The sequence below is a fragment of the Bombina bombina genome, chromosome 4, assembly GCF_027579735.1.
Source record: "Bombina bombina isolate aBomBom1 chromosome 4, aBomBom1.pri, whole genome shotgun sequence".
In the NCBI taxonomy this organism is placed as follows: Eukaryota; Metazoa; Chordata; class Amphibia; order Anura; family Bombinatoridae; genus Bombina; species Bombina bombina.
Genome location: NC_069502.1, coordinates 1,056,416,418 through 1,056,442,829, shown reverse-complemented (window position 1 = coordinate 1,056,442,829; position 26,412 = coordinate 1,056,416,418). Strand labels below are relative to the sequence as shown.

Here is a 26,412-nt window from a genome sequence, read left to right as displayed (position 1 = left end):
AAATTGTTCACTTTTTCTTTTCTTAAAGACACAGTACACGTTTTTTTTCTAATGTTTATTTTATGGTATAAATAAGTGTTTAAACGACTTTTGTGGTATTACTAGTCTGTTCAACATGTCTGACATTGAGGTTTCTCATTGTTCTATATGTTTAGAAGCTATTGTGCAACCCCCTCTAACATTGTGTAACTTTTGTATTGAAAGGGCTTTAAAATGTTAAAAGCATATTTTAAATAAAGTAGGTGTGCCTAGGGATGATTCTCAGTCTGAAGAGAATCAGGATATGCCATCCAATTCTCCCCAATTGTCACAAGCTTTTATGCCCACACAAGCGACTCCTAGTACTTCTAATGAGTCTAATTCCTTTACTCTGCAGGAGATGGCTGCAGTTATGTCAACTACCCTTACAGAGGTATTGTCTAAATTACCAGTGTTGCAGGGTAAACGCAGTAGGTCAAGTATTAATGTAAATACTGAATCCTCTGATGCTTTATTAGCTATTTCCGATGTTCCCTCACAGTGCTCTCTGAGTTGGGGGTCAGGGAATTATTGTCTGAGGGTGAAATTTCTGATTCAGGGAATGTTTTACCTCAGACAGATTTGGATACTATGTCATTTAAATTTAAGCTTGAACACCTCCGCCTGTTACTTAGGGAGGTTTTAGCGACTCTGAATGATTGTGATCCTATTGTGATTCCTCCAGAGAAATTGTGTAAAATGGATAAATATTTGGAAGTTCCTACTTACACTGATGTTTTTCCGGTTCCTAAGAGAAATTTATTCCTAATTTCGGAAATTATTAGTAAGGAATGGGATAGACCAGGTATACCGTTTTCTCCCTCTCCTAATTTTAAGAAAATGTTTCCTATATCAGATACCATTCGGGACTCATGGCAAACGGTCCCTAAGGTAGAGGGAGCTATATCTTCCCTAGCTAAGCGTACTACTATACCCATTGAGGATAGTTGTGCTTTCAAGGATCCTATGGATAAGAAATTAGAGGGTCTACTAAAGAAATTATTTGTTAATCATCGATTTCTTTTACAACCTACGGCTTGCATTGTTCCAGTAACTACTGCAGCAGATTTTTGGTTTGAGGCTCTAGAAGAGTCTCTTAAGGTTCAGACTCCATTAGATGACATTCTAGATAGAATTAAGGCTCTTAAGCTAGCTAATTCTTTAATTACTTATGCCGATTTTCAAATTGCTAAATTAGCGGCAAAAAATGCAGGATTTGCTATTTTAGCACGTAGAGCAGTGTGGCTCAAATCTTGGTCTGCTGATGTGTCATCAAAACATAAGCTTTTAGCTATTCCCTTTAAAGGTAAGACCCTTTTTGGGCCAGAATTGAAGGAGATCATTTCTGATATTACAGGAGGTAAGGGCCATGCACTACCTCAGGATAGGTCGGTTAGAATGAGGGGTAAACAGAATAATTTTCGTTCCTTTCGGAACTTTAAAAGGAGGACCCCCCGCTTTTTCTTCTTCTACAAAGCAGCATGAAGGGGTGGCCCCGATCCGGGACCGGATCTAGTAGGGGGCAGACTTTCTTTCTTTGCTCAGGCTTGGGCAAGAGATGTTCAGAATTCCCGGGCACTAGAAATAGTGACCCACGGTTATCAATTGGAATTCAAGGATTTTCTCCCAAGAGGGAGATTTCATCCTTCAAAATTATCTGCAAACCAGATAAAGAGAAAGGCGTTCTTACACTGTGTAAAAGACCTTTTTACTATGGGAGTAATCTGTCAGGACAGGGGTTTTACTCAAACCTATATGTGGTCCCCAAAAAAGAGGGAACGTTCAGGCCCATTTTGGACCTCAAGTGTCTAAACAAATTTCTAAGAGTTCCATCATTCAAAATGGAGACAATTTGAACGATTTTGCCAATGATCCAGGAGGGGCAATATATGACTACCGTGGATTTGAAGGATGCTTACCTTCATATTCCAATCCACAAAGATCATCATCGGTTTCTAAGGTTTGCCTTCTTGGACAAACATTATCAGTTCGTGGCTCTTCCTTTCGGGTTGGCCACAGCACCCAGAATCTTCACAAAGGTTCTAGGGTCTCTTTTGGTGGTTCTCAGACTGCAAGGGATAGCGGTGGCGCCTTATCTGGACGATATTCTGATTCAGGCGTCAACATATCACCTGACGAAATCTCACACGGACACAGTGTTGTCTTTTCTGAGAACTCACGGCTGGAAGGTGAACATAGAGAAGAGTTCACTTGTTCCACAGACAAGGGTTCCTTTCTTGCGAACTCTGATAGACTCGGTAGCCATGAAAGTATTTCTGAGGTCAGAAAATCAAAGATTTTGAATACTTGCCGAGCACTTCTGTCCATTCCTCGGCCATCAGTGGCTCAGTGTATGGAGGTAATTGGATTAATGTTAGCGGCAATGGACATCGTTCCGTTTGCTCGCTTTCATCTCAGACCACTGCAACTGTGCATGCTTGGTCCGTGGAATGGGAATTACGCGGATTTATCTCCAAAGGTAATTCTGGATCAAGATACCAGAAACTCTCTTCTTTGGTAGTTGTCGCCAGATCATCTGCAAACCAGATAAAGAGAAAGGCGTTCTTACACTGTGTAAAAGACCTTTTTACTATGGGAGTAATCTGTCAGGACAGGGGTTTTACTCAAACCTATATGTGGTCCCCAAAAAAGAGGGAACGTTCAGGCCCATTTTGGACCTCAAGTGTCTAAACAAATTTCTAAGAGTTCCATCATTCAAAATGGAGACAATTTGAACGATTTTGCCAATGATCCAGGAGGGGCAATATATGACTACCGTGGATTTGAAGGATGCTTACCTTCATATTCCAATCCACAAAGATCATCATCGGTTTCTAAGGTTTGCCTTCTTGGACAAACATTATCAGTTCGTGGCTCTTCCTTTCGGGTTGGCCACAGCACCCAGAATCTTCACAAAGGTTCTAGGGTCTCTTTTGGTGGTTCTCAGACTGCAAGGGATAGCGGTGGCGCCTTATCTGGACGATATTCTGATTCAGGCGTCAACATATCACCTGACGAAATCTCACACGGACACAGTGTTGTCTTTTCTGAGAACTCACGGCTGGAAGGTGAACATAGAGAAGAGTTCACTTGTTCCACAGACAAGGGTTCCTTTCTTGCGAACTCTGATAGACTCGGTAGCCATGAAAGTATTTCTGAGGTCAGAAAATCAAAGATTTTGAATACTTGCCGAGCACTTCTGTCCATTCCTCGGCCATCAGTGGCTCAGTGTATGGAGGTAATTGGATTAATGTTAGCGGCAATGGACATCGTTCCGTTTGCTCGCTTTCATCTCAGACCACTGCAACTGTGCATGCTTGGTCCGTGGAATGGGAATTACGCGGATTTATCTCCAAAGGTAATTCTGGATCAAGATACCAGAAACTCTCTTCTTTGGTAGTTGTCGCCAGATCATCTGTCCCAGGGGACTTGTTTCCGCAGACCCTCATGGGTGATAGTGACAGCAGATGCCAGCCTTCTGGGCTGGGGTGCAGTTTGGAACTCCCTGAAGGCTCAGAGTGTTTGGACTCAGGTGGAGTCTCTACTTCCAATCAATATTCTGGAACTGAGAGCAATATTCAATGCGCTTCAGGCGTGGCCTCAGTTGGCTTCGGCCAAATTCATCAGATTCCAATCGGACAACATAACGACTGTGGCATATGTCAATCATGAGGGGGGAACAAGGAGTTCCTTAGCGATGATAGAAGTATCCAAGATAATCAGTTAGGCAGAGGCCCACTCTTGTCACCTGTCAGCGATCTACATCCCAGGGGTAGAAAACTGGGAGGCAGACCGGAATTGGATTTAATGGCATCTCGTCAGAATGCCAAGCTTTCAAGATACGGATCCCGTTCAAGGGATCCTCAGGCCTAACTGATAGATGCCTTGGCAGTACCTTGGTTGTTCAGCCTAGCTTATGTGTTTCCGCCGTTTTCTCTCCTCCCATGCGTGATTGCTCGACTCAAACAGGAGAGAGCTTCAGTGATCCTGATAGCGCCTGCGTGGCCACGCAGGACTTGGTATGCGGATCTAGTGGACATGTCCTCTCTGCCACTGTGGAAACTTCCGTTGAGACAGGACCTTCTCATTCAAGGTCCTTTCCAACATCCAAATCTAATTTCTCTACAACTGACTGCGTGGAGATTGAACGTTTGATTTTATTGAAGCGAGGATTCTCTGATTCAGTTATCAATACTTGATACAGGCTAGAAAGCCTGTCACTAGAAAGATCTATCATAAGATATGGTGTAAATATCTTTATTGGTGTGAATCCAAGGGTTACTCATGGAGTAATGTTAGGATTCCTAGGATTTTGTCTTTTCTCCAAGAAGGATTGGAGAAAGGGTTATCAGCAAGTTTCTTAAAGGGACAAATTTCAGCTTTGTCAATTCTGTTTCACAAACGTTTGGCAAATGTATCAGATGTTCAGTCTTTTTGTCAGGCTCTATCTAGAATTAAGCCTTTATTTAGACCTATTGCTCCTCCCTGGAGTTTGAATTTAGTTCTTAGAGTTCTGCAAGGGGTTCTGTTTGCACCTATGCATTCCATAGATATTAAACTATTATCTTGGAAAGTTCTTTTTTTGGTTACTATTTCTTCTGCTCGAAGAGTTTCTGAGCTTTCAGCATTACAGTGTGATTCGCCTTATCTCATATTTCTTTCTGATAAGGTGATAACCTGGGTTCCTTCCTAAGGTTGTTTGGAATAAGAATATTAATCAGGAAATTGTTGTTCCTTCCTTGTGTCCTAATCCTTCTTCTAAAAAGTAGCGTCTGTTACATAACTTGGACGTGGTCCGTGCCTTAAAATTTTACTTACAGGCAACTAAGGATTTCCCTCAATCATCTTCATTATTAATTGTTTATTCTGGAAAGCGTAGGGGTCAGAAAGCTATGGCTACCTCTCTTTCTTTTTGGCTGAGAAGTATCATCCGCCTGGCATATGAGACTGCTGGACAGCAGCCTCCTGAAAGAATTACGGCTCATTCTACTAGGGCTGTGGCTTCCACATGGGCTTTTAAAAACGATGCATCTGTGGAACAGATTTGTATGGCTGCGACTTGGTCGTCCCTTCACACTTTTTCCAAATTTGATACTTTTGCTTCTTCTGAGGCTATCTTTGGGAGAAAGGTTCTTCATGCAGTAGTGCCTTCCGTTTAGGTTCCTGTCTTGTCCCTCCCTTTCATCTGTGTCCTATTGCTTTGGTATTGGTTTCCCACAAGTAAGGATGAAATCCGTGGACTCGTCATATCTTTGTAAAAGAAAACTAAATTTATGCTTACCTGATAAATTACTTTCTTTTACGATATGACGAGTCCACGGCCCACCCTGTTCTTTTTAAGACGGTTTTTCTTTATATTTTTTGTAAACTTCAGTTCACCTCTGCACCTTTTAGCCTTTCCTTTTTCTCTTCCTATACCTTTGGCCGAATGACTGAGGGTGGAAGGGGAGGGGCTATATATACAGCTCTGCTGTGGTGCTCTTTGCCACTTCCTGTTAGCAGGAGGTTAATATCCCACAAGTAAGGATGAAATCCGTGGACTCGTCATATCGTAAAAGAAAGTAATTTATCAGGTAAGCATAAATTTATTTATTTTTTGTTTTATATTTTAATACATTATTTGTATGTTTACATTTGCATATCAAAAGGCAAAAGGGACATTAAACTCAAAATGTAACTCCACTCATAAAATAATTAAATGAAAATGAAACAATATTGCACTATGCATTGATACCACTGACTTATTTTACCAGCTTTTACTGTAAAATAACTTTGAAAATTCTGCTTTTGGTTATTCCACTCTCACCTGAGCGGCTTGAGTGCCTACTAAAGTATGGTACACTCTATCCAATCTGTAACATCCTGCACAGGGATTCCTTAATTTAGAGTATGAAACCTAAATTGTTTTTCATGATTTAAATAGAAAATGCAATTTTAAGCAACTTTCTAATTTACTCCTATTATCAATTTGTCTTCGTTCTCTTGGTATCTTTATTTAAAGAAGCAGGAATGTAAGCTAAGGTGCTGGCCCATTTTTGGTTCAGCACCCTGGGTAGCGATTGCCGATTGTTGGCTAGATTTAGCCTCCAATCGGCAAGCGCTACCCAGGTTCTAAACCAAAAATGTGACGGCTCCTAAGCTTACATTCCTGTTTTTTTTCCCCCAAATAAAGATACGAAGAGAATGGAGAAAATGATAATAGGAGTAAATTAGAAAGTTGCTTAAAATTGCATGTTCTAGCTGAATCATGAAAGAAACTATTTGGGTTTCATATCAATATTAAACTTTCATGGTTTAAACAGAGCATTTCATTTTTAGAGTCTTTTCCGTTTCCACAACATCTGTTATATTTACATTGTCATCTTGGTTTTCTTTGTTGAACAGCATACCTATGTAGGCCCATGAGTAGCAATGGACTGCTTGAAACTAGCTGGTGAATGGGGTTACACACCATATACTTCTTGTCATTGGCTCTTCAGATGTGTTCTGCTAAGTCCCAGTAGTGCATGCTTCAGCAGAGCTCACTTTATCTATGTGTTTAACTCATTTGTAGTTGTATGCAGGTAGAACACAATAACGTTCTCTAACACATAAGAACATTTTCATTCTTGCACATGTCCCTTATAAAGCGTTGAGAGCAGTTTCAATTAAGATTGTAAATGTATAATGCCTGTGACAATGTTTACTATATTAAAATCTATAAGTTTGTATATTTTCTTTTAACATTAATCACATGCATGTACACTGACTTATGTTTATTTGTCTTCTTTTTTTGAAAGATCCCAGAGAGCTGCATACAAATTGCAATTATTTTGCAGCAATCGCAACATCCCCCTACCAACTCACAGCTTCCTCATCCTGACAAAATTGCTTTAGCAATTAAAAAGCAAGAAGAGAAGAATTCTGAATCTTTACAGTAAGTGAGAAAGTGAGCTTTATATTTAGACATTATCACTGTGTTATTTAAAGTGATGGTAAATCCTAACATTTTTGAAACGCTAGGCTTTACCACTGCTATAAATAAAGTAGACTTTCAGTGATAAAGTATAAAAAAAACTTCATGCTGAAAGTTCCTTTATTTGCAGCGAGTTTATGCCGAGCTAAGCACCTCCGGCTGCCCATTGCAAAATGCTATTTTTTCAATGAGATGATGTTTCCACCTTTTAGCCAATAGCGTGCTTGCCATAGGGCATAATGCCAATGCTAGGATTTACCATAACTTTAGGTACTATTCTCAAAATGTTTCTGTGCTACCTTATTGGTGTATGATTGTTTTACTAATTACATAAATGCACAAGAAAATATTTTCCCAAATTTAGCCCAAGGCATTACATAAGGAGCACTTTTTTTTTTTTTTTTTTTTCTGTGGATAAAACTATCAGTCAGTGGTTAGCGGCTTTTATATATGAGCTAACTGAACCATCCAACAGAACATACAATTTTAAACTGTTTTCTTCTGTTAAGTGTGATCAGTCCACGGGTCATCATTACTTGTGGGATATTAACTGCTCCCCTACAGGAAGTGCAAGAGGATTCACCCAGCAGAGTTGCTATATAGCTCCTCCCCTCTACGTCACCTCCAGTCATTCTCTTGCACCCAACGACTAGATAGGATGTGTGAGAGGACTATGGTGATATATTTAGTTTTTATATCTTCAATCAAAAGTTTGTTATTTTATAATAGCACCGGAGTGTGTTATTCCTTCTCTGGTAGAATTTGAAGAAGAATCTACCTGAGTTTTTCTATGATTTTAGCCGGAGTAGTTAAGATCATATTGCTGTTTCTCGGCCATCTGAGGAGAGGTAAACTTCAGATCAGGGGACAGCAGGCAGATTAATCTGCAAAGAGGTATGTAGCAGTTTATTATTTTCTGACATGGAATTGATGAGAAAATCCTGCCATACCGTTATAATGTAAACTCAGCCTTGAATGCAGTAGATGTAGCTGATATCAGGCTGTCATGTATGTATATTTTACACTTCAGTTTTCTGGGAAATGGTACTTCTCTGGCTTTTAAACTGTATACATAGACTTAACCTATTTTGCAGGGACTTGCAATAGGTTTTAAATGACAATTAATTATTGAGGTAAAACGTTTTTTTGCTGGCATGTAAAAACGTTTTTTTTCTCTGAGGTACTGGGTGAAAAAATGTTTTGGGCACTTTTTTCCACTTGGCAATAGTTTTGATTTAAATTAGAGCAGTTCACTGATCCCTCTCACTGTTATGTGTGTGGGGGAGGGGCCATTTTGGTGCTTTCACTATGCATCAGAAAAACTCAGTCAGAGGTTCATTTTCTTCCTGCATGATCCGGTTCATCTCTACAGAGTTCAGGGATCTCAAGAGTCTTTTTTGAGGGAAGTAATCATTCACAGCAGAGCTGTGCTGATTGTATTGACTGTGATATAAAAAACGTTTATTTGTGTATTTTTTTCTGCTGCCTGGGTTAGTTATCATTTGCTGAGGGGAACAATCCTTTGCTAAAACTGTATATTCTGACAAAGATTGATGCTATAACTTAATTATTTTATCTGTTATAATATTTTCTGTGCTTCTTAAAGGCACAGTTCGTTTTCATATTATTTGTAAATTACTTTGAAAAGTATTTCCAAGTTGCTGTTTATTTGCTAGTGTGTTAAACATGTCTGATTCAGAGGAATATCTCTGTGCTATATGTGTTAATGCCAAAGTGGAGCCCAATAGAAATTTATGTACTAAATGTATTGATGCTACTTTAAAAAATAGTCAATCTGTACAAATTGAACATATTTCACCAAACAACGAGGGGAGAGTTATGCCGACTAACTCGCCTCACGTGTCAGTACCTGCATCTCCCGCTCAGGAGGTGCGTGATATTGTAGCGCCGAGTGCATCTGGGCGGCCATTACAAATCACATTACAAGATATGGCTACTGTTATGACTGAAGTTTTGGCTAAACTACCAGAACTAAGAGGTAAACGTGATCACTCTGGGATGAGAACAGAGTGCGCTGATAATGCAAGGGCCATGTCTGATACTGCGTCACAGTTTGCAGAACGTGAAGACGGAGAGCTTCATTCTGTGGGTGACGGTTCTGATCCAAATAAACTGGACTCAGACATTTCAAATTTTAAATTTAAGCTTGAGAACCTCCGTGTGTTACTAGGGGAGGTATTAGCGGCTCTGAATGATTGTAACACAGTTGCAATCCCAGAAAAAATGTGTAGGTTGGATAAATATTTTGCGGTACCGACGAGTACTGACGTTTTTCCTATACCTAAGAGACTTACTGACATTGTTACTAAGGAGTGGGATAGACCCGGTGTGCCTTTCTCACCCCCTCCTATATTCAGAAAAATGTTTCCAATAGACGCCGCCACACGGGACTTATGGCAAATGGTCCCTAAGGTGGAGGGAGCAGTTTCTACTTTAGCTAAGCGTACCACTATCCCAGTGGAGGATAGCTGTGCTTTTTCAGATCCAATGGATAAAAAATTAGAGGGTTACCTTAAGAAAATGTTTGTTCAACAAGGGTTTATATTGCAACCTCTTGCATGTATTGCGCCTGTCACGGCTGCAGCAGCATTTTGGTTTGAGTCTCTGGAAGAGACACTTCAATCATCCACACTAGATGACATCACACACAAACTTAAATTCCTTAAGTTAGCTAATTCATTTATTTCAGATGCCGTAGTACATTTAACTAAACTTGCGGCTAAAAATTCAGGATTCGCCATTCAGGCACGCAGAGCTCTGTGGCTAAAATCCTGGTCAGCTGATGTTACGTCTAAATCTAAATTGCTTAATATTCCTTTCAAAGGGCAGACCTTATTCGGGCCCGGCTTGAAAGAGATTATTAATGACATTACAGGAGGTAAAGGTCATGCCCTGCCTCAGGACAAGGCCAAAGCCAAGGCTAGACAGTCCAATTTTCGTTCCTTTCGTAATTTCAAAGCAGGAGCAGCATCAACTTCCTCTGCACCAAAACAGGAAGGAGCTGTTGCTCGCTACAGACAAGGCTGGAAACCTAACCAGTCCTGGAACAGGGGCAAACAGGCCAGAAAACCTGCTGCTGCCCCTAAGACAGCATGAATTGAGGGCCCCCGATCCGGGACCGGATCTAGTGGGGGGCAGACTTTCCCTCTTCGCCCAGGCTTGGGCAAGAGATGTTCAGGATCCCTGGGCGTTACAGATCATATCTCAGGGATACCTTCTGGACTTCAAATCCTCTCCCCCAAGAGGGAGATTTCATCTGTCAAGGTTGTCAACAAACCTAACAAAGAAGGAAGCGTTTCTACGCTGCGTACAAGATCTTTTATTAATGGGAGTGATCCATCCAGTTCCGCGGTTGGAACAAGGACAAGGGTTTTACTCAAATCTGTTTGTAGTTCCCAAAAAGAGGGAACCTTCAGGCCAATCTTGGATTTAAAGATCCTAAACAAATTCCTAAGAGTTCCATCGTTCAAGATGGAAACTATTCGAACAATTTTGCCCATGATCCAAGAGGGTCAGTACTTGACCACAGTGGATTTAAAGGATGCTTACCTTCACATACCGATTCACAGAAGTCATTACCGGTATCTAAGGTTTGCCTTTTTAGACAGGCATTACCAGTTTGTAGCTCTTCCATTCGGACTGGCTACGGCTCCAAGAATCTTCACAAAGGTTCTGGGCACTCTTCTGGCGGTACTAAGACCGCGAGGAATTTCAGTAGCTCCGTACTTAGACGACATACTGATACAAGCTTCAAGCTTTCAAACTGCCAAATCTCATACAGAGATAGTACTGGCATTTCTAAGGTCGCATGGATGGAAAGTGAACGAAGAGAAAAGTTCTCTCTTTCCACTCACAAGAGTTCCCTTCCTGGGGACTCTGATAGATTCTGTAGAAATGAAGATTTACCTGACAGAGGACAGGTTAACAAAACTTCAAAATGCATGCCGTGTCCTTCATTCCATTCAAGAGACCAGAAATTCTCTTCTATGGTGGCTTTATCGGCCACATCTGTCCAGGGGAATGCCATTCAGCAGGCCAGACTGGTCAATTGTAACAACAGACGCCAGCCTACTAGGTTGGGGCGCTGTCTGGAATTCTCTGAAGGCTCAGGGACTATGGAATCAGGAGGAGAGTCTTCTTCCAATAAACATTCTGGAATTGAGAGCAGTCCTCAATGCTCTTCTGGCTTGGCCCCAGTTAGCAACTCGGGGGTTCATCAGGTTCCAGTCGGACAACATCACGACTGTAGCTTATATCAACCATCAGGGAGGGACAAGAAGCTCCCTAGCAATGATGGAAGTATCGAAGATAATTCGCTGGGCAGAGTCTCACTCTTGCCACCTGTCTGCAATCCACATCCCGGGAGTGGAGAACTGGGAGGCGGATTTCTTAAGTCGTCAGACTTTTCATCCGGGGGAGTGGGAACTTCATCCAGAGGTCTTTGCCCAAATACTTCCACGTTGGGGCAAACCAGAGATAGATCTCATGGCGTCTCGACAGAACGCCAAGCTTCCGCGCTACGGGTCCAGATCCAGGGATCCGGGAGCGGTCCTGATAGATGCCTTGACAGCACCATGGACCTTCAGGATGGCTTATATGTTTCCACCTTTCCCGATGCTTCCTCGATTGATTGCCAGAATCAAACAGGAGAAAGCATCAGTGATTCTAATAGCGCCTGCATGGCCACGCAGGACTTGGTATACAGATCTGGTGGACATGTCATTCTGTCCACCTTGGTCGTTACCTCTGAAACAGGACCTTCTGATTCAGGGTCCTTTCAAACATCAAAATCTAACTTCTCTGAAGCTGACTGCTTGGAAATTGAACGCTTGATCTTATCAAAGCGTGGTTTTTCTGAGTCAGTTATTGATACCTTAATACAGGCTAGGAAGCCTGTCACCAGAAAGATTTACCATAAAATATGGCGTAAATACCTATATTGGTGCGAATCCAAAGGTTACTCTTGGAGTAAGGTTAGGATTCCTAGGATATTGTCTTTTCTACAAGAAGGTTTAGAAAAGGGGTTATCCGCTAGTTCCTTAAAGGGACAGATCTCAGCTCTGTCCATTCTGTTACACAAGCGTCTGTCAGAAGTTCCAGACGTTCAGGCCTTTTGTCAGGCTTTGGCCAGGATTAAACCTGTGTTTAAAGCTGTGGCTCCACCATGGAGTTTAAACCTTGTTCTTAACGTTTTACAGGGTGTTCCGTTTGAACCCCTTCATTCCATTGATATAAAGTTGTTATCTTGGAAAGTTCTATTTTTAATGGCTATTTCCTCGGCTCGAAGAGTCTCTGAGTTATCAGCCTTACATTGTGATTCTCCTTATTTGATTTTTCACTCGGATAAGGTAGTTCTGCGTACTAAGCCTGGGTTCTTACCTAAGGTAGTCACTAACAGGAATATCAATCAGGAGATTGTTGTTCCATCCTTGTGCCCAAATCCTTCTTCGAGGAAGGAACGTCTTTTGCACAATCTGGATGTAGTTTGTGCCCTTAAATTTTATTTACAGTCAACTAAAGATTTTCGACAAACGTCTTCCCTGTTTGTCGTTTACTCTGGTCAGAGGAGAGGTCAAAAAGCTTCTGCTACCTCTCTCTCTTTTTGGCTTCGTAGCATAATTCGTTTAGCTTATGAGACTGCTGGACAGCAGCCTCCTGAAAGAATTACAGCTCATTCCACTAGAGCTGTGGCTTCCACTTGGGCCTTTAAGAATGAGGCCTCTGTTGAACAGATTTGCAAGGCTGCAACTTGGTCTTCGCTTCATACTTTTTCCAAATTTTCCAAATTTGACACTTTTGCTTCCTCGGAGGCTATTTTTGGGAGAAAGGTTCTTCAGGCAGTGGTTCCTTCTGTATAAAGAGCCTGCCTATCCCTCCCGTCATCCGTGTACTTTTGCTTTGGTATTGGTATCCCACAAGTAATGATGACCCGTGGACTGATCACATTTAACAGAAGAAAACATAATTTATGCTTACCTGATAAATTCCTTTCTTCTGTAGTGTGATCAGTCCACGGCCCGCCCTGTTTTTTAAGGCAGGTAAATATTTTTTAAATTATACTCCAGTCACCACTACACCCTTGGCTTCTCCTTTCTCGTTGGTCCTTGGTCGAATGACTGGAGGTGACGTAGAGGGGAGGAGCTATATAGCAACTCTGCTGGGTGAATCCTCTTGCACTTCCTGTAGGGGAGCAGTTAATATCCCACAAGTAATGATGACCCGTGGACTGATCACACTACAGAAGAAAGGAATTTATCAGGTAAGCATAAATTATGTTTTTTTTTTAAATTTATTTCTATTATCAAATGTTCTTCATTCTCTTTGTATCGTTTGTTGAAGGATCAGCAATGTACAACTAGGAGTTAGGTGAACACATTAAGTGACCCATTGACAAGAGGCAGAAATGTACAGCCACCAATCAGCAGATGCTCCTGAGCCTACCTGGTATCCTTTGCTGAAGAGCATACCTAAAGGAACAAAGCAAATTAGATAATAGAAGTAAATTGGAAAGTTGTTTAACATAGCATGCACTATACAAATCATGAAACAAACATTTTGGGTTTATAGGGACACAAAAGTCAAATGTCATGGCTCAGACATAGCATGCAATTTTTAGAGACTTTTTAATTTTGCTTCTGTGATCAAATTGACATTGTTCTCTTGGTATATTTTGTTGACATAGCTAGGTATGCTCAGGAGCTAGCTTGGTGATTGGTGGCTGCATGTATATACCTATGGTGATTGGTGGCTGCATGTATATACCTATTGTCATTGGCTCATCATATGTGTTCAGCTAGGGTCCCATACTCCATTGATGCTTGAAACTGTAGTATGCAGGGCTTAAAGGGACAGTGAAATAAATTTGTTTTCCTTTGTTAAAAAGCATACTGAGGTGGGCTTAGGAGCGGTAATGTACTAGTTGGAGTTATCTGCTGATTGGTGGCTATATATACTGTATATATATATAGTCCCTTTTTCATTGGCTCACTCAATGTGCTCAGCTAGTTTCCAATAGTGCATTGCTGCTCCTTCAACAAAAGATACCAAGAGAATTAAGCAAATTTGATAACGGATTTCATCCTTACTTGTGGGATTACGCCTCCTGGTCAGCAGGAGGAGGCAAAGAGCACCACAGCAGAGCTGTATATATAGCTCCTCCCTTCCCTCCCACTCCAGTCATTCTCTTTGCCTATGTTAGTGATAGGAAGAGGTAAAGTAAGGTGTTAGTATAGATTATTCAATCAAGAGTTTATTATTTTTAAAGTAGTGCCAGAGAGTGCTACTTTGTTCTAGGGTGTAGCCTAGTCCAGATCAGTCTCTACAGTAGAGCAATTGGTGGCTTTAAAGCAATAGGAACTGGTGGGACATAATTCTCACTGCGCCTCCTATACATATTTGCTGCCCTAATCCAGATAGCCTAAGCACATTTAATTCAGGCTTATCTTATTCCACAGGGCTATGGGAGGGAGAGGACCTCTTACACCTGCTGGACTGCCATGCTGTCGTACAGCATTCAAGATAAGTGCTAACTTTATTATTTCTGGGGACATCATTCTCTCAGAAGAAAGTGAGCACTACATTACATACAAACACATGTCAAGGGCTAAGATAAAGATTGGGCTCTTTATTGTGATGGGACTGTGGTCTCTTCTTGAGGTGAGCTATGTTATACAGACACTGGGGCTGGATGGAATCGGTGTTATTTTACTCCCGGCGGTTTTAACATAAAATATGCCGACCGGGAGACGGATAACTTTTATTTCTCCTGTTAAGTGTAGTCAGTCCACGGGTCATCCATTACTTATGGGATATTAACTCCTCCCCAACAGGAAGTGCAAGAGGATCACCCAAGCAGAGCTGCTATATAGCTCCTCCCCTCTACGTCATACCCAGTCATTCTCTTGCACCCAACTAATAGATAGGATGTGTGAGAGGACTGTGGTTATTAAACTTAGTTTTTATTCCTTCAATCAAAAGTTTGTTATTTTAAACGGCACCGGAGTGTGTTGTTTTTTCTCAGGCAGCATTTGAAGAAGAATCTACCTGAGTTTTGTGTATGATCTTAGCGGACGTAACTAAGATCCATTTGCTGTTCTCGGCCATTCTGAGGAGTGAGGTAACTTCAGAACAGGGGACAGCGGGCAGGTTCACCTGCAAAGAGGTATGTTGCAGTATATTATTTTCTAAGGAATGGAATTGACTGAGAAAATACTGCTAATACCGATATAATGTAAGTACAGCCTTAAATGCAGTAGTAGCAACTGGTATCAGGCTGATATGTATGTATGTTTACACTTATGTATTTCTGGGGAATGGCACTTCACTGGGAAAATACTGTATGCATATAACTTTTAGCCTAATCTGCAGTGGGAGCGACTAGCAGCAGGCTTTTTAATGACATTTCATAAATTAGATTTTAAACGTTTGCTGGCATGTTAAATCGTTTAATTATCTGAGGTACTTGGTGAAAAATTGTTTTGGGCGTTATTTTCCACATGGCTGTCGTTTGTTTTGAATTAAAACAGTTTACTAAGCTTCCCTCACTGTTGTATTGTAAGTGGGAGGGGCCTATTTTGGCGCTTTTACTACGCATTAGAAATTCAGTCACAGTCTGCCTTCTTCTCCCTGCATGATCCAGGACGTCTCTACAGAGCTCAGGGGTCTTCAAAACTAGTTTTGAGGGAGGTAATCACTCACAGCAGACCTGTGAGACTGTGCTTTGACTGTGATAAAAACGCTTATATTTTCAATTGTTATCCGTTTTTCTGATATTAAGGGTTAATCATCCATTGCTAATGAGTGCAATCCCTTGCTAAATTTATGCATTTACTGTGAAAATTTGGTTTCTATAACTAATCCGGTTCATTGTTATTCAACTGTGACAGTTTTTGTGTGCTTCTTAAAGGCACAGTAACGTTTTTTATATTGCTTGCAAATTTATTTGAAAAGTATTTTCCAAGCTTGCTAGTCTAGTTGCTAGTTTGTTTTAACATGTCTGACACAGAGGAATCTCTTTGTGCAATATGTTCAAAAGCCAATGTGGAGCCCAATAGAAATTTGTGTACTAATTGCATTGATGCTACTTTAAATAAAAGTCAATCTGTACATTTTAAGAAAAATTCACCAGACAACGAGGGGAAAGTTATGCCGATTAACTCTCCTCACGTGTCAGTACCTGCATCTCCCGCTCAGGAGGTGCGTGATATTGCGACGCCAAGTACATCAGGGCGGCCATTACAAATCACTTTACAAGACATGGCTAATGTTATGACTGAAGTTTTATCTAAATTACCAGAACTTAGAGGTAAACGCGACCACTCTGGGGTGAGAACAGAGTACGCTGATAATGTTAGAGCCATGTCTGATACTGCGTCACAAATGGCAGAACATGAAGACGGAGAGCTTCATTCTGTGGGTGACGGATCTGATCCAAATAGACTGGACTCAGACATTTCAAATTTTAAATTTAAGCTTGAGAACCTCCGTGTATTATTAGGGGAGGTATTAGCGGCTCTGAATGATTGTAACACGGTTGCAATCCCAGAGAAATTATGTAGGCTGGATAGATACTATGCGGTACCGGCGTGTACCGACGTCTTTCCTATACCTAAGAGACTTACAGAAATTATTACTAAGGAGTGGGATAGGCCCGGTGTGCCCTTTTCCCCCCCTCCTATATTTAGAAAAATGTTTCCAATTGACGCCACCACACGGGACTTATGGCAGACGGTCCCTAAGGTGGAAGGAGCAGTTTCTACTCTGGCTAAGCGTACCACTATCCCGGTGGAGGATAGCTGTGCCTTTTCAGACCCAATGGACAAAAAAATAGAGGGTTACCTTAAGAAAAATTTTTCTCAACAAGGTTTTATATTACAACCTCTCGCATGCATTGCGCCTGTCACGGCTGCGGCGGCATTTTGGTTTGAGTCTCTAGAGGAGACCATTAGCTCAGTTCCATTGGATGAAATCATAGACAAGCTTAGAGTCCTTAAGCTAGCTAATTCATTTATTTCTGATGCCGTAGTACATTTAACTAAGCTTACGGCTAAGAATTCCGGATTCGCCATCCAGGCGCGCAGAGCGCTGTGGCTAAAATCCTGGTCAGCCGATGTGACTTCTAAATCTAAATTGCTTAACATACCTTTCAAAGGGCAGACATTATTTGGGCCCGGTTTGAAAGAAATTATCGCTGACATTACTGGAGGTAAGGGTCATGCCCTGCCTCAAGACAGAGCCAAACCAAGGGCTAGACAGTCTAATTTTCGTGCCTTTCGTAACTTCAAGGCAGGAGCAGCATCAACTTCCTCCGCTACAAAACAGGAAGGAACTGTTGCTCGTTACAGACAGGGCTGGAAACCTAACCAGACCTGGAACAAGGGCAAGCAGGCCAGAAAACCTGCTGCCGCCCCTAAGACAGTGAGGGCCCCCGATCCGGCAACGGATCTAGTAGGGGGCAGACTTTCTCTCTTCGCCCAGGCTTGGGCAAGAGATGTCCAGGATCCCTGGGCGTTAGAGATCATATCCCAGGGATATCTTCTGGACTTCAAAGCTTCTCCTCCCAAAGGGAGATTTCATCTTTCGAGGTTGTCAACAAACCAGACAAAGAAAGAGGCGTTTCTACGCTGTGTTCAAGATCTTTTGTTAATGGGAGTGATCCACCCGGTTCCGCGGTCGGAACACGGACAAGGGTTTTACTCAAATCTGTTTGTGGTTCCCAAGAAAGAGGGAACCTTCAGACCAATCTTGGATTTAAAGATCCTAAACAAATTCCTAAGAGTTCCATCGTTCAAAATGGAAACTATTCGGACAATCTTACCCATGATCCAAAAGGGTCAATACATGACCACAGTGGATCTAAAGGATGCGTACCTTCACATACCGATTCACAGGGATCATTACCGGTACCTAAGGTTTGCCTTCCTAGACAGGCATTATCAGTTTGTAGCTCTTCCCTTAGGGTTAGCTACGGCTCCAAGAATCTTTACAAAGGTACTGGGCTCTCTTCTGGCGGTACTAAGACCGCGAGGAATAGCGGTAGCTCCATACCTAGACGACATTCTGATACAAGCGTCAAATTTCCAAGCTGCCAAGTCTCATACAGAGTTAGTTCTGGCATTTCTAAGGTCGCATGGGTGGAAGGTGAACGTAGAAAAGAGTTCTCTATTGCCACTCACAAGAGTTCCCTTCTTGGGGACTCTTATAGATTCTGTAGAAATGAAAATTTACCTGACAGAGGACAGGTTAACAAAACTTCTAAATGCTTGCCGTGTCCTTCATTCCATTCAACACCCGTCAGTGGCTCAATGCATGGAGGTAATCGGCTTAATGGTAGCGGCAATGGACATAGTACCTTTTGCACGCCTGCATCTCAGACCGCTGCAATTGTGCATGCTAAGTCAGTGGAATGGGGATTACTCAGATTTGTCCCCTATGCTGAATCTGGATCAAGAGACCAGAGATTCTCTTCTATGGTGGCTTTCTCGGCCACATCTGTCCAGGGGGATGCCCTTCAGCAGGCCAGACTGGACAATTGTAACAACAGACGCCAGCCTACTAGGTTGGGGCGCTGTCTGGAATTCCCTGAAGGCTCAGGGATCATGGACTCAGGAGGAGAGTCTCCTTCCAATAAACATTCTGGAATTGAGAGCAGTTCTCAATGCCCTTCTGGCTTGGCCTCAGTTAGCAACTCTGAGGTTCATCAGGTTTCAGTCGGACAACATCACGACTGTGGCTTACATCAACCATCAGGGAGGGACAAGGAGTTCCCTAGCGATGATGGAAGTATCAAAGATAATTCGCTGGGCAGAGTCTCACTCTTGCCACCTGTCAGCGATCCACATCCCAGGCGTGGAGAACTGGGAGGCGGATTTCCTAAGTCGCCAGACTTTTCATCCGGGGGAGTGGGAACTTCATCCGGAGGTCTTTGCCCAAATACTTCGACGTTGGGGCAAACCAGATATGGATCTCATGGCGTCTCGCCAGAACGCCAAACTTCCTTGTTACGGGTCCAGGTCCAGGGACCCGGGAGCGGTCCTGATAGATGCTTTGACAGCACCTTGGACCTTCAAGATGGCTTATGTGTTTCCACCCTTCCCGATGCTTCCTCGATTGATTGCCAGGATCAAACAGGAGAAAGCATCAGTGATTCTAATAGCGCCTGCGTGGCCACGCAGGACCTGGTATGCAGATCTAGTGGACATGTCATCCTGTCCACCTTGGTCTCTGCCTCTGAGACAGGACCTTCTAATTCAGGGTCCTTTCAAACATCAAAATCTAATTTCTCTGAAGCTGACTGCATGGAGATTGAACGCTTGATTTTATCAAAGCGTGGATTTTCGGAGTCAGTAATTGATACCTTAATACAGGCTAGGAAACCTGTTACCAGGAAAATTTACCATAAAATATGGCGTAAATATTTACACTGGTGCGAATCCAAGAGTTACTCATGGAGTAAGGTTAGGATTCCTAGGATATTGTCTTTTCTACAAGAAGGTTTAGAAAAGGGTTTATCTGCAAGTTCTTTAAAGGGACAGATCTCAGCTCTGTCCATCCTTTTACACAAACGTCTGTCAGAAGTTCCAGACGTTCAGGCTTTTTGTCAGGCTTTGGCCAGGATTAAGCCTGTGTTTAAGACTGTTGCTCCACCGTGGAGCTTAAACTTAGTTCTTAACGTTTTACAGGGTGTTCCGTTTGAACCCCTTCATTCCATTGATATCAAGCTGTTATCTTGGAAAGTTCTGTTTCTAATGGCTATTTCCTCGGCTCGTAGAGTCTCTGAGTTATCGGCCTTACATTGTGATTCTCCTTATCTGATTTTTCATTCAGACAAGGTAGTTCTGCGTACTAAACCTGGGTTCTTACCTAAGGTAGTCACTAACAAGAATATCAATCAAGAGATTGTTGTTCCATCATTGTGCCCTAACCCTTCTTCAAAGAAGGAACGACTTCTGCACAATCTAGACGTAGTCCGTGCCTTGAAATTTTATTTACAGGCAACTAAAGATTTTCGCCAAACATCTTCCCTGTTTGTAGTTTATTCTGGTCAGAGGAGAGGTCAAAAAGCATCTGCTACCTCTCTCTCTTTTTGGCTTCGTAGCATAATACGTTTAGCCTATGAGACTGCTGGACAGCAGCCTCCTGAAAGAATTACAGCTCATTCTACGAGAGCTGTGGCTTCCACGTGGGCCTTTAAGAATGAGGCCTTTGTTGAACAGATTTGCAAGGCTGCAACTTGGTCTTCTCTTCATACTTTTTCCAAATTTTACAAATTTGACACTTTTGCTTCTTCTGAGGCTGTTTTTGGGAGAAAGGTTCTTCAGGCAGTGGTTCCTTCTGTGTAAAGATCCTGCCTTTCCCTCCCGTCATCCGTGTACTTCTAGCTTTGGTATTGGTATCCCATAAGTAATGGATGACCCGTGGACTGACTACACTTAACAGGAGAAAACATAATTTATGCTTACCTGATAAATTCCTTTCTCCTGTAGTGTAGTCAGTCCACGGCCCGCCCTGTTTTTTATGGCAGGTCTAAAATTTAAATTAAACTCCAGTCACCACTGCACCCTATAGTTTCTCCTTTCTCGTTTGGTTTCGGTCGAATGACTGGGTATGACGTAGAGGGGAGGAGCTATATAGCAGCTCTGCTTGGGTGATCCTCTTGCACTTCCTGTTGGGGAGGAGTTAATATCCCATAAGTAATGGATGACCCGTGGACTGACTACACTACAGGAGAAAGGAATTTATCAGGTAAGCATAAATTATGTTTTTCTGGTGACAACAAAAAAAAGTGGCTCTAATTATTCATGGGGATTTCGCCATGATAATAAGTTTTAGAGCGCAGGTCTTATTAGGAGATATTGCTACCTGATATGCGGTAGCATACTCGGCTAAACTTTTATACATTGGGCTTAGTTGTTATATCCCCCGGTGTCAGATCTATAAGATCTTAATGGCGTCCGGGAGATTGAGTATGGTGACGCCCACGATGGGCGGAGTTATCTTCCCGCCGTTTTTGAGCTCATTCCTCCATCTCTGGACGCAGTACAGTTAGAGTGCTGGGAGATGGAGTACTGTCACGCCCACGAGGGGCGGAGCTATACGAGCATTTGTTGCGCTCTCTACTTACATTATGATACCGGGTAGGGTAGAGCGTTTAACACAGCTATGTAGCGCTCAGTGCTAGACCTAAATACATTGTGTGTCAGACGTGTTAAAATGTCTCTGATTGTTATACTGTTAACTTGGCACAATAGCTGAGGTTCAGTAGGTCCAGAACTGTTTGCTTACTAATTAAATGTCAGTTTGCAAAGCACACAATAAACACAATGTGGCTTTTAAACTTTAAAGGACAGTAAAGTTTTTTTATCTGTTATCTTTATTATATAGATTTCAGTTGCTTGGGTTAGTTCATCCTTTGTAATAGGATGCTACAAAGGCACACAAAAGATAATGTTATTTTAACATTTAAAGAAGCAGTACTGTTTTTTATGTGTCAATTATATATACTCCTTCTAAAGCTATTGCTGTTAAGAGTCTGGTGACACCGGTCAATCCATGCCACAATTTTCTACTATAGTGTCCAGAATAATTTTATGAACCACAGGCAGTGCTCTGTGGTTCCTTGCAAAGAAATTGCTTTTTTGATGTACATAGCGATGTCTATTTATAGCAATATTAATATTCTTATTGGATTGTTCTGCACAACAGTAATAAGACGTTCTTTTAAAATTTAAAGAGACAGTAACATATATTTCTGTGTAAATTTTATTAAAAGAATTGCGGCTGTTAATTTGTTAATTCATCCTTTGTGACGTAGGATGGTACAAAAACACACAACAATGAGTTACTTTAAGATTTAAAGAGACAGCAACGTTTTTGTTCTGTGTACATTATAATAAATTAATTTCAGCTGTTTATTTGTTAATTCATCCCTTGTGTCTGAGGATGAAACAAACGCACACAAGAATAGAGTTACTTTTCAGATTTAAAGGCACAGTATCGTTTCCTAAGTGAAAAATGTATTAAAATTTATTCAATTTTTTTTTTCTCTTTTTGAATCTACTCCCTCTACGGCAATTGCTGTTTGGGAGTCTGTTAACAATGGCCACAAATTTCTCCTATAGTTTCCATCAAAATTTTATGGCCCACATGCAGTGCCCTGCGTTCCTTCACACTCCACTCGGGGTTATTTTTCCACGAGGTTAAAGCATTGCTAGAGGAATTGCTATTCTAAAAGGTTCCTCCATGTTACTGAGAATCTCAGTTTCAGATGGAATGGTACCTTAGGCATTCCCTATATTTACAAGACTGTTTCCCATAGCCGACTCGGCTAAGGAGGCTGGACGACATTCCTTAGGAGGGAAGGAGTAGTTTCAACTTCACTACGAGAACTTCTGTACCCTTAGAGGATTGTCCTATGTAAAAAAATTAGTAATGGGAGACACACCAGGGTTTACAATGACAACCATCTGTGTACTTTGCTACTGTCACTAGTGTGACGGCATATTGGTTTGATGCGTTGTCTGATGCTATTAGTCAGTAGCTTCCCTGGATAAAATCGACGACTGGATAAAGCTTTCACATTGGCTAAATCCTTTATTTCAATTTCTTCCCTTCCATTTATCAAACTGGGAGCATAGGTGGCTCTGTTCCAGCTCTTGGGACCTTATGGTTAGAGCCTTGTTTTACGGATATATGTTCTAAAACGAAAATGAAAAAAAAACAACAAAAAAAACCCACATAGCCTGCTGTTGAATCAAAGACAGCATGGAGAACATGCCCTGGTCCGGGATTGGATCTTGTAGGGGGCTGACTTTCCGTCTTTCGCTCAAGTTTGGTTTCAAGCTCACATGTTTTCCTCTCAGAGGCAGTTTCTGCTTTCAATATTGTCTGAAGATCAGACAAAAGGAGAGACGTCCTTACACTGCGTAGGAGACCTCTCCGACCTGGGAGTGATTGTTCCAGTTCTAATACTGGTACAGGATCTGGGGTTACCGATTGGGTTGTGGTTCTCGAAAAAGGGGAATCTTCAGACCTTTTTTTTTTAAGAAGGGTACTGTCCTTCGGGATGGAAACTATTAATTGGTTCCATTCCTCCCTTGATCCTAGAGGGTCAATTTAGTGGATTAAAGGACAAGTGCCTTCATGTGCCGTTCACGAGAATTGTCTCAAGTTCTAGGGTTTGCCTTCTAGATAAACACTTCCTGTTCGTGGTCCTTCCTTTCGGTCTTGCCACAGTTCCGAGTTCTTACGGAGGCTCTGGGATCGCTGTTGGCAGTGCTTCAGTTACGGGGCATTGCAATGGCGCCCTATCTGGCTGATATCCTAGTCCAGGCGTCATCTTTGCAGCAAGCAAGATTTACACGGACATGGTGTTATACTTCCCGTGATCTCACAGGTGGAAGGTGTCTTTGGAAAAGTGTCCCTTAGTCCCAAGCACAAGGGTAGCTTTCTTGGGAATCATGACAAATTCCATATCAATGAAGATTTTTCTTACTGAGGTCAGGAAAACAAGTTCTATCATTACTGGTCTAGTCCTTCAGTCCACTTCTCGGCCTTCAGTGGCTCAGTACATAGAAGTAATTGGGCTGATGGTGACAGTAATGGACAATAGCCGGACAGATAGCTCAGCATGCTAAGGCACTGTAGCTGAGCTCTGTAACAACCCAAGGGTTGCAGGTTCAATCCCCGGTGAGGTCCACTCAACCTTTCATCCTTTCAAGGTTGATAAAATGAACAGCGCCTTGTGACCCTTAAAATCCCATTTGTTCGTTCCACTTCAGACCTATGCAGTTAAGCATACTCAGGAAATGGAACGGAGACTATGCAGACTTGTCTCCACAAATCACTCTGGGTCAGGAGACAAGGGACTCTCTTCTATGGTGGTTGTCTCTGGATCACCTATCCCAGGGAACTAATTTAGCGGAGTGTGGATTCTGGCGGAGTCTGTTCTTTTTATAGACTTCCTGGATCTCAGAGCGAGCTTCAAGGCTCTTCTGGTCTGGCCTCAGTTGGCTTCAGTCCAGATTCATCTGTTTTCAGACGGACAATATGACGACGGTCTTACATCAATCATCAGAGAGGAACGAGGTGTTCCTTGACAATGGCTGAGGTAGCCAAGATTATCCAGTGGGCGGAGGCTCATTCTTGCTATCTGTCAGCGGTCCATATCCCAGGGGTGGACACTTGGGAAACGGATTTTCTGAGTAGACAGACTTTTTCATCCAGGAGAGTGGGAACTCCATCCTTGAGTATTCTCTAACCTGATTTTCAAAGGGGGTCGGCTGGAGTTGGATCTCATAGCATCTTGTCAGAATACCAGGCTTCTGGGATACGGGTCCCGGTCTAGGACCCCCAGTCCGAGTTGATAGCTGCCTTGACAGTTCTTTGGTCCTTCAGCCTAGAATATCTATTTCCCCCGTTTGCGCTTCTTTCCCGGGTGATTGCTCAAATCGTATCGGAGGAGGCATCAGTGATCCTCCTCGCTTCTGCGTGGCCTCGCAGGATTTTGTAGGCCGATCCGGTGGACAGGTCATCTCTGCAACCTGGACACTTCCGTTGAGGAAGGACCTCTTATTCAGGGTCCCTTCTTCCACCCAAATCTAGTTTCTCTAAAGCTGATTGCTTGGATATTGGACGATTGATCCTATACAAGCAAGGTTTCTCTGTTTCGGTCATAGATACCTTAATTCAGGCATGTAAGCCTGTAACTAGGAAGATTTACCATAAGATAGGGCATACATATCTTTACTGGTGTGAATCCAAGGGTTACTCATGGAGTAGAGTTAGGATTCCCAGGATTTTGTCTTTTCTCCAAGAAGGATTGAAGAAGGGTTTATCAATGAGTTCCCTAAAGGGTCAGATCTCTGCCTTGTCTATTTTGTTGCACAAGCGTCTGACAGATGTACCAGATATTCAATCTTTTTGTCAGGCTTTGATTAGAATCAGGCCTGTGTTTAAACCAATTGCTCCTCCATGAAGTTTGAATTTAGTTCTTAAAGCTCTTCAAGGGGTTCCGTTTGTACCTATGCATTCCTTAGATATTAAGTTATTATCTTGGAAAGTTTTGTTTCTTGTTGCCGTTTCTTCTGCTAGAAGAGTGTCTGAGCTTTCGGCATTACAATATAATTCACCTTACCTTTTTTTTCATTCGGATAAGGTGGTTTTCCGTACTAAACTTGGTTTTCTTCCTAAGGTTGTTTCAGACAAGAACATTAATCGGGAGATTGTTGTTCCTTCCTTGTGTGCTAATCCTTCTTCTCAGAAGGAACGTCTTCTGCACAATTTGGACGTAGTCCGTGCTTTAAAATTTTACTTGCAAGCGACTAAGGACTTTCGTCATTCGTCTTCTCTATTTGTAATTTTTTCTGGAAATCGTAAGGATCAGAAAGCTACAGCTACCTCTTTCTTTTTGGCTGAAGAGTATCATCCGTTTTGCATTTGAGACTGCTGGACAGCAGCCTCCTGAAAGTGTTACGGCTCATTACACCAGGGCTGTTGCTTCCTCATGGGCTTTCAAAAATGATGCTTCTGTTGGACAGATTTGCAAGGCTGCAACTTGGTCCTCTCTTCACAGTTCTTCAAGCAGTGGTGCCTTCTGTTTAGGTTACCTCTCTTGTCCCTCCCTTTTCATCCGTGTACTCTAGCTTTGGTATTGTATCCCACAAGTAAGGATGAAATCCGTGGACTCGTGTCTTAGAAAAGAAAATTTATGCTTACCTCATAAATTTGTTTCTTTTTAGACACGATGAGTCCACGGCCCGCCCTGTTCTATGAGACAGGTTATTATTTTTTGTTAAACGTCAGACACCTCTGCAACTTGGCTTTTCCTTTCTCTTCCTAACTTCGGTTGAATGACTGGAGTGGGAGGGAAGGGAGGAGCTATATATACAGCTCTGCTGTGGTGCTCTTTGCCTCCTCCTGCTGACCAGGAGGCGTAATCCCACAAGTAAGGATGAAATCCGTGGACTCATCGTGTCTAAAAAGAAACAAATTTATCAAGTAAGCATAAATTTTCTTTTTATGTCCATTTAAGCATAAAGGCATGAGAAAGAAAACATGCAATAATAAAGTGATCAAACACAGAGCTTTTTTTGTCATTTTGAATTGTATCCGTTGCTTTATTTCTCTACTTCATGAATGTTCAAAAAATTGTGTTGTGAATTTAAGAGTATATTTTTTACAAAAGTCATTTTACTTTCAAATAGGTAGTTTCTTATGATAATAATCTTTACCATCATTTATATTATTTGCTAAGTAATATTACAAATGTAAAATGCACTAACTACTTGTGAACAAAAAGTAAATAGTGTTGGTTATTTTTGCTTTGCAGAAATTATGAACGATTGGTCAACACGTTGTTAGATTGTGTCACCCAAAGAAACTTGTAAGTACTCCCATATAAATCTGTTTATTGAACACAC

At 41.9% G+C, this 26,412-nt stretch overlaps 1 protein-coding gene across 1 annotated transcript in view; it reads left to right on the top strand.

The window, feature by feature from the left end:
* PSME4 (proteasome activator subunit 4) overlaps positions 1 to 26,412 on the top strand; it is a gene marked incomplete in the record, with an annotated part of 938,614 nt that overhangs the window by 674,263 nt on the left and 237,939 nt on the right. Inside the window, 2 exon segments of the mRNA XM_053712692.1 lie at positions 6,798 to 6,934; positions 26,322 to 26,375. Coding sequence (XP_053568667.1) covers positions 6,798 to 6,934; positions 26,322 to 26,375 — 191 coding nt within the window.